This window comes from Scardinius erythrophthalmus (assembly GCF_964197995.2).
Source record: "Scardinius erythrophthalmus genome assembly, chromosome: 8".
Taxonomy (NCBI): Eukaryota; Metazoa; Chordata; class Actinopteri; order Cypriniformes; family Leuciscidae; genus Scardinius; species Scardinius erythrophthalmus.
In genome coordinates, this window is record NC_138228.1 from 30,815,015 (window position 1) to 30,834,534 (window position 19,520).

The following is a 19,520-nucleotide window of genomic DNA, read 5'->3' on the forward strand; positions in this document are numbered from 1 at the left end:
ACAAACACACACACAGACAGACATGCACATACTACTACTTTTTTTAGGTATATACATAAACACGCAATACAGCCAAATTGCTCCACGTCATTTATTTTTGTGGAAAGCCAGTGCAGGCCTGAGCGGCGGTCATATTTTGTACCGCCATGCGGTACATCTAGTTTTTTATGTTTGTGCCCAAGATTCTCTCATACTTTCATGTTATCTGTTAAATCTTACCATCACCAGGTTCTTGTCTGTACAGTCTTTAAACACCCAGCCTGCTACTCTAGGCTACTTGGTGCATCATAGAAATGCTCCTAGCAAACACAAATAGCAAAATCAATACATTTAAAGCATATATGCTGGATATATCCAAACATCAACCAAAAGTAAATCTGATAAATACATTTTGCATACATATTTAATCTGAAAGAATTAGGCTACTTACCAATTTTAAGAAAATTGGTCCACCAAATAAGGAAATAAAGTGACAATTTCACGTTCATTGTCGGTCCGCAGTTTGTGGAGTTGTTCTTCTGTTTTTCAGTTACGTTAGGTGTGCTGGCAAACGAGAGTGAAAGATAGTTTGAGGATAAATACATAGGCTACTTTATGATATTTGCACGTCACAAATATTATCATAAAACAATATAACATTATAAAACACGTATTGTAAATAAGTTAAAACACTTACTCCGTGTTTTCACTGTTAAAGGCAAACTCCGTGTCTGCACTACGTCACGAGTCAAAGAAGATGGAGGGCCTAACGTTAGTCTGTGAGAAAGGTTTAAGCGCGCACATCACATAAATATCGTTACAAAACAATATAATGCCATGAAATACATGTTGTAAATTAGGTAAAACACTTACTTTCGGTGTTTTCCCTGTTAACGTTACAAGCAAATCTCCTCGTCGTCAGCTCCGCATTGAGTCAAAGATGATGTCGCCTTTGAAAAAAGTTTCAGCTCGTTTAAGCGCGCAGAGCATTTAAATATCGCTATAAATCAATATGTTATAAAATACATATTGTAAATTAGTTAAAACACTTACTTTCGTCGTTTCCCTGTTAAAAAGCAACACCATCCTGGTCTGCTCCCAATCGCGCGTCATGGAAAATGCCCCTCTGAGAGCAGTTTAGCCATGCACAGCATATACATATTGTTATAAAACAATATGATTTTATAAAATGCATGTATAAATGCGATAAAACACTTAATTGATGCGTTTTCCCTCCTCGTATGCCTTGCATCGCGAGTCAAAGAAAATGGCGTCTTTGAAAAAAGTTTCAGCTCGTCTGGTCGCGCCCAGCGCATAAATGTCCCGGATGTAACCAATTACACTCTGTCTGTGTTATTAATTTAACTCCACATATTATCACCACCCAGAGGGTGCAGTTTACACTAGCAGTGTTAATCCCTTGAAATTCAACACCAGAAAATTAACACTTTACTCTAAATGTCCTTAACACCAGGATTTCAACACTGGAGATTTTACTGTGTATAAGTTAATTAGAGTATCATTTGGACTGCTCTCCTTTTGAATATTCAGCTTCCTAATAGCTAATTTTAGTTGGTCTCTCTCTCTCTCTGTTGCTCAGAATATTTCATGATCACCGTGTTTCTTCCAGACTTCCGATTATATGTGTGATGGTCCCACTCTGTCTGTGGGATCTGTCGTCTTCTGCCAGTGGAATGTAAGTGGCATTGTGATTGTGTTGGACAGAGCCCAGAGGATTTTCAGGAACTGAACAGGAGGATCTGACTCCACTTATTCAATTATCTCTATACAAACACAGCTAATTATTTGGCTGAAGACATGCTGACTTATTATTCACACCACTAGCATTTCAATGCTTTTATGAATAGCACTTGCTTACACATCAACATTCTAATTAAAACAGTCAGCAGTCATTGTGAGAGACTTTTAATCATTTAAATCATAGAAAAACTTTGTAACATCTTGACTATAGACAGAAATACTGTTTTGTTTAATATATTGTACAGATGTGACAAGTGACAGGACATCTACAAATTTAAAGTAGACAAATATATATTGTATTATATATGTTTCCTCAATATGTCATTTACTCTCCCTCTTTGTTAATGTTGACTACCTTTATATAGACACATAAATAAACAAACTGAGACATAAAAAATATCTTATTTTATGTTACACAGTAGAAAGAAAGTCAAACAGGTTTGGAATAACATTAGGGTGAGAAAATGAGGACAGAATTTTCATTTGTTGTGTGAACTATTCCTTCAGGATAAATTATTATTACTACAATGCAAGAAAAAGCATCACATTTTCAGTACTCTAAATATTGATCCATCCTGTAAAGACAAAATGCTTTTATTATTATTAAAATCTGCATAAAATTCAGTACAACAAATACTAAAGTGTACTGTATACTTGTACTTCTTACATTTATGATTATTATTATTTTGCATACAGATAGCTTACTCAGGATAGAGTTAGAAATTTCTGTCCAAAATATGTTATTTGTTTCTTTTGATTTTGGGGTGAAATTTGACTGGGACATGTCTTAATATTTCATGAGATTCACCCATTAAGGTCTACATTACGCCTCCACCTCTTTATCACTCTTCCAGCGTTCCTCTTTATCAGTCTATCCCCTTTTCCTTTTCCGTACTACACATTCCATTCTGGTTTTGATTGATGTTTTGGAGCAAGATTTGATGGATAGCTGATGACCTGCACTTTAAACCCACAGCTTCTCCCTGAAGTCATGTACATATAACGGTAGGCCAGTGGTCCCTGGTAAAAAGATACGGCACTGCTGCACATGTGTGTTGGTGTACAGTTAGCTGCTGTTGATGGGCCTCAGCAGAGATCAAGAGCCTCACATCTCTGCAGCGAGGGGCCATTTGACCTTACAATTACTTCCAGATGGCAGGAAATTGTTAGACAGGCAACTGAATCTAGATGTACAGTCACAAGAATAAATTTGTGAACCCTTTGAAAATGTCTTGATTTCTGCATTGATTACTCATAAAATCTGGTCCAATCTTTATCTAAGTCACAAATATAGACAACATAGACACAATTTGACATCACTAATAACACACAAACTGTAATAACACAAAAGTTTTCTTGAAGACAATGAGTGATTATTAGCCAGGCAGACTGGACAAATGAAGTAAAACTCTGTGTTAAGACTTCTCCAGAAGCTAAATGGAGTCAATTAAGAAGATGAGATTGTAAGTGTGGGTTGCACAGAAGACCTGTCCGTTAAATAAAGGCACACACTGACACATCTGTTCTCCTCGAGACGCAGGGATTGCAAATCGATTCTCCCTGTGCCCACTATCAGAAAAACAACACATAGGGAAGGACAACACATAGGAAACCAATGCGGCCAAAGGTAAAATATTGACGTGTCTCATGGTGGCCCAAGGACACATGTGGATCATTGAAGGAACAATGAATTCAAGAGACTATCAAGACATTTTTGCATGAGAATGTCAGGACAGATGTTCATGCAGACTTCAAGCTTAAAAGAGGTTGGGTGATTCAACAAAAGAAGTGTCCTGGCCTGAAGCCAATTGATATTCTGTGACATAACCTAAAGAGTGCTGTGCAAACAAGACAACCCAGAAATATAGATAAACTGAAACTGATTTAAGCTGAGGGATGGTCCAAAATTGGTCAAAAGTCTTTCAAGCAGCTACAGTAAACATCTGGTGGAAGTTCTAAAGGAAAATCTACAAGTTACTACTGTTCAACTTAATTTCTTCTCCCTGCTCTGTGAATGATTACTTAATGTATTCAATAAAAATGTGAAAAGTACATTTGTTTGTGATGGACTTGGTGGTGTTCCATCGCAAATGAATATCCGAGATCCAAGTGATTTGACCTGGAATATTCCTTAATATTAATCTCTGACTCTCTCTGTTTCCCTTCCCTTAGCGAGGAGAGCTATACAGTTATAGACTACGCACTGAGGGATAAGGTCTGGGTGGGGTCGTGTCAGGCAGAAGACCTGAATCTCTCTCCAGTACGTGGCACTGCGGGAATGCTGACGTCACGACAGAACGTGGCCAGCCACATGTTCCAGATTAGTTTCCGCAGCAACTACTCTGGAGACAATGTGACCATGATCTTAGGGTTGGAGCTACTGTAAGTATTTGCATAATAATTCATATACATCACTTGTGCGCTTATTTGCAGTATTTCTGCCAAACATCTTTACAGGGATCCCACGTTCAGAGAAAATATGGAAATATCCAGTAAGTTTTATGAATAATAATAATAATAATAATATTAATAAAATCTTAAAAAGTTTTTAGAAGTTAATATAATTTTGAAAGAAAAAAAATCTAAAATATCTGTATACATTTTCACACATTTTTTAATTGGCTAGAAAGTCAGTTACACTACTGTTTAAAATTTTGGAGTCTGTAAGATTTGTAATATTTTTTAAAGAAGTATCTTATGCTCACCAAGGCTGCATATTTTTGAACGAAATTACAGTAAAAAAAGAAAAGTAATGTGAAGTATTATTACAATTCAAAATAGCTGTAACGTGTATATCCTGTTATGTTCTGATGTGGTTTCGTTTTCACTCTGTCTGCTCTGTTTGAACCTATGTTCATCTAGTTCCCTTTGTTTTTTCCTTATATTTATTTCCCTGTGTTCAGTTTCAGTTTACTGAAAAATAAGAAAGCACACACAACACTGTATGACATGTGTGACACACACACACAACACTGTATGACGTGTGAAAAACTCACAGCCCTCCAGAGTGTAGCTTTAGCTTCAACCCTAATTAAACACACCTGATCCAGCTCATCAAGTCCTTCAGGCTTATTTGAAAACTACAGGTATGTTTGTTGGAACAGGTTTGAAACTAAATTCCTGGAGGGGCACAGCCTTGCAGAGTTCAGTTTTTCACTCCTGCTGTATGATTTCTAGAGCTGATATAGGGCAGTTTGTTCAGCAGAGCTTCGCATCATCCATGACTTCTAGAAATAATGATGCAATTGATATTCAATTCAGCTTCAGATTGCATCATTCATTGTTTTGTCTTAAAATCAAGTATTGTCCAAACCCAGTCATAGATTTATTCATATATCCTGGCAAAGATGTATTTTAGTAATTTCTGGTTTATATTGAGATCCCTTCCTTTTATTACTCACTTATGATCTGCCATTCCAAAGTCAAGGGTCATATATACTGACCAATATCATATCATGAAAATTAGATCCAATCAGAATTTTAAGCATATATATATTTTTTTTTTGTTCTCAGTGACCCAGATTTAGAAAAGTTTGAATACATTTATTTCAGAATCATTTTGGCTGTAGACCAGTGTTATCAGTGTTGAAAATAGCTGCTTAATATTTTTGTGGAAACCACAAAAAAAACAGAAATTAATTACAATTTATTTAAAATAGAAATCTTTTGTAATATTATAAATGTCTTTACTGTCACTTTTGATCAGTTTAATGCATTCTTGTTGAATAAAAGTGTTCTATATAAATAATCTAAATAATCTCACTGACCCCAAACTTTTGTTGTGTAAATTCATTGGTCAAAGATGTGGGAACCCTGACTTTATCACATAATTTCCTTTTCTCCTTTTGCTTCCTTTCATAGTGCATTGAGTTTGCTTGTGCTCACATCAACACACTGTAATAATATTAGCTCAAAGGGGAAATATTAATAATAATCCATAATTACCAATTATGATTAATTATTAATATTTGGGTCAGTTAATTAGATTAACTTTGAGGTAAGCCAAATTAATATTACAATCAATTAATCAGTTCCAACGAACTCTTTGATTATTCATTTATTCTAAGGAAAATGTATTGTTCATGGTCACTGAAAAATAATTATTCCTTATGTACAGCAATTAGCATGTAGCAAGATCAAAATCGTAAAAGGGACTTTGTATGCAAACAGAGGATCAGAAACCAAATTCATAATTGTGCACAAGTTTTATTAACTAAATCACAAACATAACTAACACTAAACAAACATAAATACATTCATACATCCATACATACATGCATAGGTAAAGGGGTGAGTTATGTGGAACCGGAAACAGGAAATAGAACTATGGAATACGATCTATTTCAGTATGGAAAGAAATTAAAGAACCATCAGCTTATTTCATAGCAATCTCATCAAAGAATACTTGCATGGCAGTTGCAATCGTGGAAAATTCTTGAAGTGGATGAAGATTGGATTCGTTGATGGGTCTATGGCCTTGAAGAAAAGCATGGTGGCTTCGAGCACATGGCTGTTGTGAGTCGAAGCCTGCTGTCCTGGCTTGAAGACCAGGAGTGGATCGTTGAGTCAGTGATGGTAAAGTTGCAGTTGTTTTCTAGATTGAAGAAAAGTCTGACTCCCTTTGTGGAGTATGAAAGCATGGCAGGCATTGCTCAGGCCTGTTTGGGCCCCGGGAGCTGGGCCCAAGTGGGGGGGGAAGGGGTCCAGCCCCTCCCCCAGTAACAGCAGAAGCTGCCTTGTTGTCGGATGAGAAGCGTTGAGAAGAGAGGGCGGTCACTGTGGTCAGTCTCTAATAAAGCCTGAGAATGGCCACCCCTCTCTGGGTTTGCTGTACCAATGAGAAGGGTGGACTGTCTGGCGGGAGTTTCTTCTGTCACCAGGATTTACAAGCCTTTGTCTTAAGCGTACTCACTCGGACTGGCATGCTGGATTGGTGTTTAATGACACTACTAAGGAAGATTCTTAGTAATTCTAATGTGTTGCACAGCTATTGGCATATCATGTACACAATCATTTCGATCTTCAAAGTACCAATTTATCGAGACCAAACATGGTATAAGTGGGGTTACATAGACAGTTGGTCCTGTAATAACTACATAGTATCAAAGAGATCATAGTATCAACAGAATTATTAAAAGACAAAACACACAACAGTAAATCATTCTCAAAATTTTCTGGAATGCCATTTCATGTCAGTCAGTTCATCAATAAATGAATGCAGGAGAGTTTGTTCTGATATCTGTGGCAGAGTTAGTTACTTGTTAGCATTCCTGAGAGTCATAAAACATCCTATCTGATCGCGGCCATGGCAACCAGGCCCCTTTCGCCCCGCCTGGGGGGTTGGGACCCTGCTCTCGGATGGAAGTTTTTAAAGATTTGTGTGTGCATATGGCAAATAATTGTGTCTGATTTGTCTCAGTCGCTACAACACTTACACATTAATGAAGCTGCTTATGACTTATGTGAGTGATTCTGTATCTTTCTGAGGCTAGATAACCTGCTGAAGTAGACATGTTGACATAACCTTTAATTGACATGACAGATTTGAACTGCTCTATAAAAAGCAGTACATGTGTGTTTTAGCACCCCATCAGTCATCACACTGCAGGGCCGCATGTACCAGCACAAGATTTATCAGAAAAGAATCAGGCATTCACCCAGTAAACTAAACAAAAATAAGCCGAGATGTAGCGATGTTGATTTACCGGATTTCCTGATCTACCTCACCCTTTCACTTGTAATAGTTGTTGATGGTTTTGAATCAGGGATTGTTTGAAACTATAGCTGTAGGTGATGTACTTAGTGCCAAGAACTACTCATTAAAAAAGCTAATCATGTCGAACAGAGCACATACAAACATGTTTGGTGAAGAGAAAGACTCCAGCAGGGTTTTTGCTCTTGTTTTGAGGACTAAGGTCAGGAAAGGGGAGGAAAAAATAACAGAGAATAGCTGCACAGTAACAGCTGCACATTTGTATCATTCTTTTGCTTTGCATCTTTCCAAAATAATCCTCCTTCCTCCATTTTAAAGCCAGAAAACCTGAATTGTATTTCAAGGGAACATTTTCTACACTTATGTAACATTGTATTATTTTATTTAAGCTTAATTTTTAGTCAAATTTATTTGCATCAAAAACAGTAGTTATTTTCACATGATCATCTTCTTTCACACCTCCTCTGACCTTTAGAAATAAACACTTATTTCAGGACACAGTGTGTGGTGCCCGCCTGTGCAAATATCAGCATCACAATGTTAAAATACTAAGTGGTTGCCAAGGTGTTCTGAGTGTTTTTTAGTGTGTTGCTATTCCATTGCTAAGTGGTCACTTACTTCCTCAAGTCTAAAGGACTCACTTCCCAAGTTGATATTCTGGTCTCTAGATATGACTCTAGTCACTCTGGACACTGTAATTTCTAGGCCTTTTTGTTTGTTTGTAATGGAGCACTGAGAACTTATCATGAAATTCCATGAAACCAGCCACTCATTTAAATGGATGACAAAGGTCTTTATTTGTTCAGTAAAGATCTGTATCATTCCTCAAGCTTTTAAAGCAAATAGGTTTAGAGACACAGTGAAACAAGTTATATTGAACTGAACAGGCTATGTACGTAGAGAAATCTTAAAGGTACAGTAGCTAAAACTAGTTTTACTTTAAAGGGGTGGTTGAATGTGATTTCACTTTTTTAACTTTAGCTAGTGTGTAATGTTGCTGTTTGAGCATAAACAACATCTGCAAAGTTACAACGCTCAAAGTTCAATACAAAGGGATATATTTGCTTTTAAAGAAATCAATTTCTTAGGACTACAGCAAATGGCCGGTAGGGACCAGTGATGCGCGGGTTGATCCAAAATGAGCGGGTGCCTGCGGTCACCCGCGGTTACCCGCGGTTACGAGTCATCCAAAAATATTTTTAATGATATCCGGGTCGCGGTTGGTCGGGTCGTTTGAAATAAAGATGCCAATTAAACCTTTGTAATTTATATAGTACTAGACACAATTTTCTATGAAATACATAGGCCTACACTTTATTGACTGAATAACTGGCGCGAAGATGACACACAAGCTCAGTCTGCAGGTAGAGATGGAGGCGGCAAGAGAAAAGGTGAAGACTGGGGAGTGGAAGCTCCGCAAATACACAAATAGAAAGAGCAAAGTGTGGGAGACATTTGCCGAAATAATGAAAGATGATGACCAAAGTGCTGGCTTTGTCATGTGTACTTCTTGTGATGCTATTTACACATTTGATAACCACAAAACTGGCACGACCAACCAGGCACGGCGCCAGGATTCCAGTTTTGGATGGGCCAGTGGGTGGGCCTTAAATTAAAAACGTTAAATTAAAAAAAAAAAAACGTTATCCAATCACTGCTTAATCTAATAAAAAAAATTGACTAATATAGCCTACTGTTATAATATCTGTGCGTATACATAATATATATTTTAATAGCTTGATGCTCTTTAAATATTTTGTTGCATTGTTAAAAGTAAATCCGCGATCGCTCTCCGTGGTTCTGACCAAAGAAGAGCGCTTTGGAATCTCCATTACGCATCACACGCATCATACCTGGGCTGCATTTTCCAATAACGTTGTCTCTTAGCGCGCTACGAAGACTCTTAAGGTATAACTTATCTAAAGGTATACTACCACTAAAGGTATATCATTGCTAGGCGTCTTCAGGGCTACCATCCACTCGCGAGGCAGAGGCGCTGGCGCCTCTTGTATCTTAATTGTATCTTAATTGTAAATAGTAAATTGTATCTTAATTTTGATCGATTTTTTATCAATCAATTGCCTGTATTTAATAAATAAGAAGCAAATATATAGCAGACAATGTAATAAGCGCCGGCACGATCACTTGCATTGCATGTGAACTGGAGGGCGCCGAAACTCAGCTTGTGCCTCACAGATTTGAGAAATATAGGCTATATATTACAGAAAGCTTGAAATGTCTACTTTTAAACGAAAATATTCAAACCAAAATAAATAGGCTATGATTATGTAATCTGAAATGTGCATTTCTCTCTGGCGTTCATGGCGAGTCCGCATGTCAACTTCATCTTTGCAACGACACAGAAAACACCAGTTTATTACTAAACAATTAAATGTCTCCTTGCTAATTTAGACACATTCATAATCATTACTTTAACCAGTTCTTTGTGGCAAGCTTTATGCGTGCGGTCATAACGCTTATTATCCTGTAGGCTATAGCCTATTTAAGTAATTCAATTAATAGAAAGGGGCGATTTGTCCATGAATGGCTTAAATGAACAACTACTAGTCGACTAGAAAAAAAAAATTTGTCGGAGGCAGCCCTTATTCCACATATTTTTGAACCAGCAGGGCATCTGGGTTGGACGAGCGAACCTGCGGAATATTCAGAAATGCGCTCTCCGCTCACAAACCCGAACCTCACTGCTGAACTTGCGCAGAAACATCAAAATAGACATAGCCAGCTTTTTAAAATTGTTTTTAAAACTAAACATTTAGACTATTTTAGTAAAAATTTAGAGCTTATTGACGATAATTCTTGACAAAATTAGAATATATTAAGTTATATCAAGACGCACAATGAGCATTTACTACTTTTAAAAAATGCGGGACAGGAAGCGGGTCGGGTACAATATTTTCTTTTTCTTTTTTTGCGGTCCGAGTTGCGGGCAGGTTAGTTAAAAAAGTCGGTCGGGTACGGTTTGTTCATACATTGACCTCACTGGTAGGGACTACAAGACATTCCTCCAGGGTTAGTGACATCACTAACCCCAACATTTACATAAACCCCTCCTCTGGGAACACAATAAATAAAGGGAGCGTGGCCATTTTATGTTGCTTTGGAGAAGAGTTGTTGTGGTAGTAGAGTGTCGTTGCCGCCATGCTGTCGAAACGCTGTTATTTTCACCCAGATTGCAGGTCCACTTTCATTGAAACCGGAAATCTTCCGACTGTTTTTACAAGGAGGGACAGAGCAGTGTAGAATAATAGTTAAATATGTGAAAAATAATGCGAATTTTTCAAAACGATGCATGAACACGTTACAGTGCACCCCACAAACACAATCAAGACTTCGAAAAAAGGTGTTTTACCACTGAGTACATTAGATACTTTTAAAGGATTAGAACCATTTTCAGTTGAGCTTTTCAGGTGAGTGAGATAACATGTTATCTGTCTCTGAGAGTGTAATTATAGCTTAGCATGTTGCCATTCCACTTACATAACAAAGATGCTTATCTACAGTTTCTCTTGGTGAAGAGTCAGCATGACTGTAGTTCTTCTGAGGAACCTTTGTCAACACAAGACAAGTTCTCCCACATTTCTTGCAGGCTCCACCCAATTGAGTGTCTAATAACATGTTGATACTGCTATGAGTGAGTGGCACAATCCTTCCTCACGGTGGGTGTCCAAGAATGTCATCATTATGGAAAGCCCCCAACTCTCCTTGTCTTAGAAAAGGATTTTGGAGAACAGACCCCCATTGTGACGTCATTAGCCACATCTTTTTGTGCTGTGTTCACTTGAATGTTGATATGGGTGCTTCTCATTACTTCTCAATTGATGCTTCCTCATTTCCTCGCAGTGGGTCGCCAGGAGCAGGCTTGAAGACTGCCATAGAAGAACCACTTTTGCTTCCCCAAAGAACCTTTCAGCTAACAGTTATTAAAAGACCCATGTTTTTCTTAGTGTGAAGAACATTTTAATAATCTAAACAACCTTTTTCTAGTATAAAGAACCTTTTTGTTGAATGGAAAGGTTCAATGGATGTTAAAGTTGCTTGATGGAACTATATAGACGCCAATAAAAAAACTTTATTTTTAAGAGTGTAACCAAACTTCAACAACATAAGGGCAGATCCCTTCAATGCAGCTGATGACCTTTTGAAGTGATGTTTGAGTGATCAATAATATTCCAATACACAAAGAAGATTTCCTTCGATTCTTCTGTCTTCATTTTCTTTCCTGGCATCCTTTCTTCACATCTTAAGGGGGATGAGAAGCACTATATTCACACGATTCAACTATAGCTAGATGGCTATGCACTGTCAGGAGCTTGAGTCATCTCAACGCCTTCCCTCCTGCTGGCTCACTTAGTGCCTCTTTTAGTTTTCAGGAGGAATAACCATTAATACGGTATTTGAAAGGTGCCTAGCGAATTACAAGTGCTACAAGTGAACTACAAGAAACTCTTTGCACTCTCTGCCTTCTAAATGAGCAGTATAATTGATTAAGATAATGTACTGGTTTTGTCTTAATATAAAAAAAAGCCAAATGTAGATATATACAGTGCTATGCATTAGACACTCATGCTAAAGTTGACTAAAAAGAGGAATAAAAAATCATCTTTTGGAAATTGAACTTAATGCCTTAATTTAAAAAATTTGGAAAAATCCAACCTTTAAGGACACCAATTTTCTTTGTGAATGAATAATGTATCGTAAATAAATAAATGTTCTTCCTTAAAATACAGGGTGCATAAGTTTGGACACCCCTATGTTAAATTCCCATAGAGGCAGGCATATTTTTATTTTTAAAGGCCAGTTACTTCATGGATCCAGGATACTATGCATCCTGATAAAGTTCCCTTGGCCTTTGGAATTAAAATAGCCCCACATCATCACATAGCCTTCACCATACCTAGAGATTGGCATGGAGTACTTTCCATAAGATAATCTCTCAATGCAAATCAAACCAGCTATTAGGCTAACTGAAATAAAACCTTGCCAATCTCTAGGAAGAACATTTATGATACATTATTCATTCACAAAGAAAATTGGTGTCCTTAAAGGTTGGATTTTTCCAAAAAAAATTTAATTAAGGCATTAAGTTCAATTTCCAAAAGATTTCCTCTTTTTAGTCAACTTTAGCATGGGTGTCTAAACTTATGCATAGCACTGCATATTTCTTGAAGATGCCTCAATCATCTTCATGTTTTCCTTTGCTCTGTTTTCAGTTTTGATATTTACTTCCAAACCTACCTTTTTAACTTTTTACCTCATGTAAAATAATCTTTAAAGGTGATCGGCCTGGAATGTTGGCCCTCAGCTGTAGGAAGCGTGTTAAAGCCTGTTGAAGCAGTGCAGCATGCAGGAGACCAGACAGTGGGAGATGTGAGGTTTTCATTCCTGGTGCTGCCGGCCTCTCTGGTGTTTGACAAATATAGCTTGCTAGATCAGAGTTGCTGAATTCGGCATGAAATGAAAATTTACCCCATCTATTTTCTAAATGCATTGGTGTCATTTAAAAACAAATGTTTTGACCTTGAAAGGTTTAATTGAAATGTTATTTATGCAGGACTTTTCAAATAATTTAGAAAATTTTATGAACTCAGGGAATGTGTAACACTGTGTCTGGGTGTAAGATGAGTAATTCAGCTGGTGTAATTCGGAGCAGTTTTTGCTACCTGTTGTGATTATGTGTGCTCAGATTCCAAGGATGTGAATAAACAGCTGCCCTTCTCATGCTAACTACACAAGCGGCTGAGCAGCAATACAAACGTCCTCATAGTTTGCATTACACATTTAATATTTGGACATGCACAATGAGTGTGTAAAGGATGTCTTTGCTTGGTTGATAATGTGTTGTTTCCTCATTGCAAAAATTCAGGCACATATTGATTATTTATGTTCGTTTGCTTGGCATAAATAACACAACAAAATGTTGGGGTCAGCAATATTGTGAAATATTATTGCAATTTAAAATAAATTTTCTTTTTGATAATATTTTTAAAATGTAAATAATTCCTGTGATGGCAAAGCTGAATTTTCAGCATCATTACTCCAGTCATCAGTGTCACATGATCCTTCAGAAATCATTCCCAATTGCTGATTTGTTGCTGATTATAAATGTTGAAAACAGTGCTGCTAAATATTTTTGTGGAAACAGTTATACCTTTTTTTTCTGGATCCTTTGATAAATAGAAAGTTTGAAAGAATTTTGATCAATTTGATACCTCCTTGGTGAATAAATGCATTAATTGTACAAAATGTATTTACCGTTGTGTGTGTGTGTGTGTGTGTGTGTGTGTGTGTGTATACAGTGAGGAAAATAAGTATTTGAACACCCTGCTATTTTGCAAGTTCTCCCACTTAGAAATCATGGAGGGGTCTGAAATTGTCATCGTAGGTGCATGTCCACTGTGAGAGACATAATCTAAAAAAAAAAATCCAGAAATCCCAATGTATGATTTTTTTAACTATTCATTTGTATGAAACAGCTGCAAATAAGTATTTGAACACCTGAGAAAATCAATGTTAATATTTGGTACAGTAGCCTTTGTTGAGCAATTACAGAGGTCAAACGTTTCCTGTAGTTTTTCACCAGGTTTGCACACACTGCAGGAGGGATTTAGGCCCACTCCTCCACACAGATCTTCTCTAGATCAGTCAGGATTCTGGGCTGTCGCTGAGAAACACAGAGTTTGAGCTCCCTCCAAAGATTCTCTATTGGGTTTAGGTCTGGAGACTGGCTAGGCCACGCCAGAACCTTGATATGCTTCTTACAGAGCCACTCCTTGGTTATCCTGGCTGTGTGCTTCGGGTCATTGTCATGTTGGAAGACCCAGCCTCGACCCATCTTCAATGCTCTAACTGAGGGAAGGAGGTTGTTCCCCAAAATCTCGCAATACATGGCCCCAGTCATCCTCTCCTTAATACAGTGCAGTCGCCCTGTCCCATGTGCAGAAAAACACCCCCAAAGCATGATGCTACCACCCCCATGCTTCACAGTAGGGATGGTGTTCTTGGGATGGTACTCATCATTCTTCTTCCTCCAAACACGTTTAGTGGAATTATGACCAAAAAGTTATATTTTGGTCTCATCTGACCGCATGACTTTCTCCCATGACTCCTCTGGATCATCCAAATGGTCATTGGCAAACTTAAGACGGGCCTTGACGTGCTGGTTTAAGCAGGGGAACCTTCCGTGCCATGCATGATTTCAAACCATGACGTCTTCAAACCATGGCGTGTGCACGACCTGTGATTGACAGTCAGATCTCACAACCCCCTGCGTTGATTGGACCCGATGATCCGGGAGCGGTGGATTTTTGCAAAACAAATAACACGCTCCAGGTGGAGTTAGAAGCTCGAGTTTTTTTCTAAAACCACCTTATGTTGTTCTGTCAGATTATAGTGTCGATTTCACTGAATATGATCAAAAAAATGGTGCAGATGGCAGCTTTAATCAAAATCACACATTAACCTGACATCGCTAGCTTCATTCTAAATCGTTATTGCTAGCACAACACGCTTGTAATTCGCTAGCCTGTTAGCGTGCCATCCGTCCACTCTTTATTTCTTTATTTATTTGCTCGCGCCTTTTACAAGTTCATCAAACAACTTAGGTGAGTAGGGTCAGTCAACAAACACGGTGAGTCATGTCATCTTCTCCTCTTATTGTTACTTGCACTTCATGCAACATGTATAGCATAGCCTTCACCGTCAGCAGAGGATTTACGTGTGATAAATGCAGGGAGATAGTCAAGCTGACGGGGAAGATTTCAGAACTAGAGACACGCATCCAAGCTTTAATCGAGGTTAATTGTAAGAGCGTAAAGGCTTTAGATACTGCTTTGGATGCGACTAGCTTAGTGAACTCTGTACATTGTTCAGTTCTGGCTGTAGTAGAGCCCGTGCGGCAGGGCAATTGGGTGACTGTGAGGCGCTGTAGTCGCGGGACAAAACACCGCTCTTCCGTTACGATTACAACTTCAAATAGATTCTCCCCACTCAGTGAAACACCCACTGAGAATCCTGTTGAATGTGCCCTAGTTATTGTCGATTCTATTACACGGAACGTGAAAATAGAGACACCAGCCACCATAGTCACATGTTTGCCGGAAGCCAGAGCGCCTGACATCAAAGCAAATTTAAAAGTACTGGCTAATGCTAATCGTAAATTCTCTAAGATTATTATTCACGTCGGCACTAATGATGTTCGACTCCGCCAGTCGGAGATCACTAAAATTAATGTTAAAGAGGTGTGTGAACTCGCAAGTACGATGTCAAGCACTGTAATTTGCTCTGGCTCCCTTCCTGTTCGCAGGAGTGATGAGATACTTAGTAGATTGTCCTCACTCAATGGCTGGTTGTCTAAGTTGTGTCCGCAAAATAATATAGAATTCATAGACAATTGGAAAAGTTTTTGGGGCAGATCTGACCTGTTAAAAAGAGATGGTATTCACCCCTCCTGGGATGGTGCTGCTCTTCTCTCTAGTAATATGGCACATAGTCTTAGAGCTCAAACATGAATTGGGGCTCAGGTCAGGAAGCAGACAGACTGGCTAAATGTTAAAAGCAACGGTCCTAGTACTGAGCCTTGTGGTACGCCATACTGAACTTGTGATTGATGAGACATCTCTTAATTTACTGCTACAAACGGTATACGGTCAGATAAGTATGATTTAAACCATGCTAGTGCAATTCCACTAATGCCAACATAGTTTTCTAGTCTTGTGGTCAATGGTGTCAAATGCAGCACTAAGATCAAGTAACACTAATAGAGAGATACAACCACAATTAGATAATAAGAGCAAATCATTTGTGACTCTAACGAGAGCTGTCTCGGTACTATGGTACGGTCTAAATCCGGACTGAAAACATATTAAAATTGTATTGTAATCTTTTAATTATGCTAAGATTTATATAAGATTATATGCGATTTCCCATGTTCTTTCCTCCCCTTTTGTCAGTGATTCTACTAATTACTCTATAAACTCTAATTAGTTCGTGATTAGTGATTGAATGAATCACTCCACAATCACGCTCATTAAGATTCCTGGTAATGGAACAGGGGAGGCCTTTGTGACCCCTTTAGCTGTAAACGGGACCGGAATGAGCAAAGCATGACTCATGCAGCTGGTCAGCTCAGTTCGTGACATGGGACTGGCACAGGGCCGGAGTGGGGCCACTTTTCAGCCCTGGAGTTCATGCCCAAGACCGGCCCACTTTTTCCACGGTGGAATTCCAAATTAGCACTTTTTCCAATTTGGAAAAATGAAGCAACAGTTCAGTTGTTACTATTGTGTAGTTGGTATTAATACCATCAGGGGTGTAATTTGTGGCGGGGTTGGGGGGGAGATAACCCCCCCAATATTTAAATCTATGCATTACAACCCCCCCAGTATTTATACCATGATCACATGAAAAATATGCAGACCCAAACTTCAACCCCCCCAATGTTCAAACCAAATCTACGCCCTTGAATACCATAGTTCAACAAATAATGTAAAGGTTAAATAATAATTCACTTAGACTTTATAAGAAGCAATTGCGATGTTATATCACACAATTCAGACTATATCTCGCAATTCTGTATTTTCTGACTTTAAAAAGAAGCAATTGCAACTTTATTTCACGCAGTTCTGACTTTATATCTTGCAATTTCTGACTATAAGAAGCAATCGACTTTAATTCACACAATGCTGACTTTATAACACGCAATTGCGACTTTATATCTCACAATTTTGACCATCTCGCAATGCTGACTTTATAACACGCAATTGCAACTTTATTTCAGGCAATTCTGACTTTATAACACGCAATTGAGACTTTATTTCACGCAATTCTGATGTATTCCGAAATGTAAACTCGCAAGTGTGAGATAAAAAGTCGCAATTATCTTTTAAAACGTTTTATTCTGTGACGCAAACAAGCTTCCATACCTCCTGGCCTCTTCCTCCCAGCCATCCTTCCTGACGCGTACCGTTACGGTAGGGCCGGCCAGGCGCGGTAAGCCTTGTTTATACTTTCGCCTGGCTCCGCAGCGCGAGTCTCCGCAGACTGCGCGCGCACCTCCGCAAACGGACGAGGCGTTTATACTTGACGCGCTCGCCGGTGTACTATTCTTTGAATCGATAGGGGGCGACTCAAGTAATTATCCTCTAAAACCATCAGGAACCAGCGGTTAAAAGAAGAAGCTATACACACGTGACAATGTTTATTTTAGTACACCGCCACCAATACCACACTACAGAAAGAATCGTGTAAACCCCAGTAGGCTAAACCCTGAGATTATTATAGTGACAATAAAACAAAATATATGGATATGAGAATGTGTATACATAAATAAATTAACAATCTCTTACATATTTTCTAATTTCACTAAACATTTCATTAAGTTTCGTGAACATTTTTATTAAACATGGACCTTTATGTTCATTAAAAATACTTTTTATGCTATTGTATGCTCATTTTTTAAATGTAAGCAACTCATTTAGACTTGCAAACTGGGTGCCGGTGTGGTGAAAAATTCGAGCTCGGCCAGATTCGGCTCGAAGTCGTTCATCTTCGGATGCGGCGCCGCGCGCGTTGTTACAAAAAGTGCCGTGCACACCGCCAGGCGAAATTGGGTCTTGCGAACCCAACGCGCGAGACCGCCCACTCCGCAATGACGTCATTTTTGGCGCGCGCGCCTCGCGATCTTGCGGCTGCGTCGAGTATAAACAAGGCTGTAGGCGCCGGCGATGCCGCGGACCCGCGGCCGCAGTAGCCTACCTAAAACGTTTTGGAAAAGACTGGCTGTGGACCCAACCAACTCTATAGTAGGGGAGGGGAGAACTCCCTCACATGGTACAACCCATGCAGAGGCTGCGCGCTGCAGTGTCAGAAGGCGGAATGTGTAATGTTACTAACGTGACATTGAAATGTGAAAAAAAAAAAAAAAAAAAAAAATTCCTCGACCGGCCCAAAAGTGAAGCGGCCCACCGGGAATTCTCCCGATTCTCCCGATTACCCAATCCGGGCCTGGACTGGCATCTGTGTGCGCTGCAGTTGTGCTAAACATCCCACAGTCTGGCTGACTCAATTTAGGAGCTCGAATGCAGGTCAGCTCTGAAAATGTTTCCCCTGGTTTTCAGTATTTTCCTCTCACAACTTAATAGCAAATCTCATTAAACAAAGAAGTAGTTTCTGACAGACGACCCCCTTGTGTCTTTCTGCTTTTCTAATACAATAATAATGTTTAGTGTGGGATATTTGTGCTGAATTTGACTCATGTACGTCACAGCTCAAATAATCAAGGATTGAAAGAGTAAAATATTATGGCATGACCTTTCTTTCTTTCTTTCTTTCTTTCTTTCTTTCTTTCTTTCTTTCTTTCTTTCTTTCTTTCTTTCTTTCTTTCTTTCTTTGTACGGAAGTAGCTGAATGTTCACACTGAAACTGAACAAACACAAAAGAGCTTACAAGAGCGAACAGATGCTTCTTGTACTGAATGTTCAAGCACCGAGGTCAGGTTTCTCCTAGTAACCTTACCTGCTGTTGTACCTGAGTTTGGGGGTGTGTGTCTTTGAATGGTCCAGAACAATAAAGGAATGTGAAAAAGGAAGATGATCTGTGTTGTTTGGTTTTCACAATTGGATTCATTCTGACCAAATAAGACCACATAAAAATAAGTGCAAAAAAAACTGCTTCAGTGGTTATGAGATATATATATTTTTTTTTTTTGGTGACAGTAATGAGAGAGCCCGGTGGATCAGCGCTCTGGGACGGAACAACAGTGACAACAAGAATGACAGAATGAGTGAGTATAACCAGTTTCAGTGAAACAGTGCCACCCTCTGGCCATGGAGTATTACAGCGACACTACTCAGCTACTGCTTAATCAAGTCGCTGGTTACAATCGATGTTACAATTACTAAACTGTGTTTTTCCTGAATGATGCCTCAAATCTGCTGCTTTGTGAGAAGTGTAGTATTAATTTTCTATATGATTTTTGCCAGGTGGATAGTAAAACGATACATGAAAATTACACCGAAGGAGGAATATCTAGGGACTAGATTGTCACTTT

At 38.7% G+C, this 19,520-nt stretch overlaps 1 protein-coding gene across 2 annotated transcripts in view; it reads left to right on the forward strand.

The window, feature by feature from the left end:
• Window positions 1-19,520, forward strand: part of LOC308694513 (rho guanine nucleotide exchange factor 26-like) — a 125,084-nt gene that overhangs the window by 103,583 nt on the left and 1,981 nt on the right. For both annotated transcript variants that reach the window (XM_081372076.1, XM_081372077.1), the window contains 2 exons: window positions 3,913-4,122; window positions 19,186-19,253. In XM_081372076.1, the coding sequence (XP_081228202.1) occupies window positions 3,913-4,122; window positions 19,186-19,253 (278 nt within the window). The remainder of the gene's footprint in view (window positions 1-3,912; window positions 4,123-19,185; window positions 19,254-19,520) is intronic.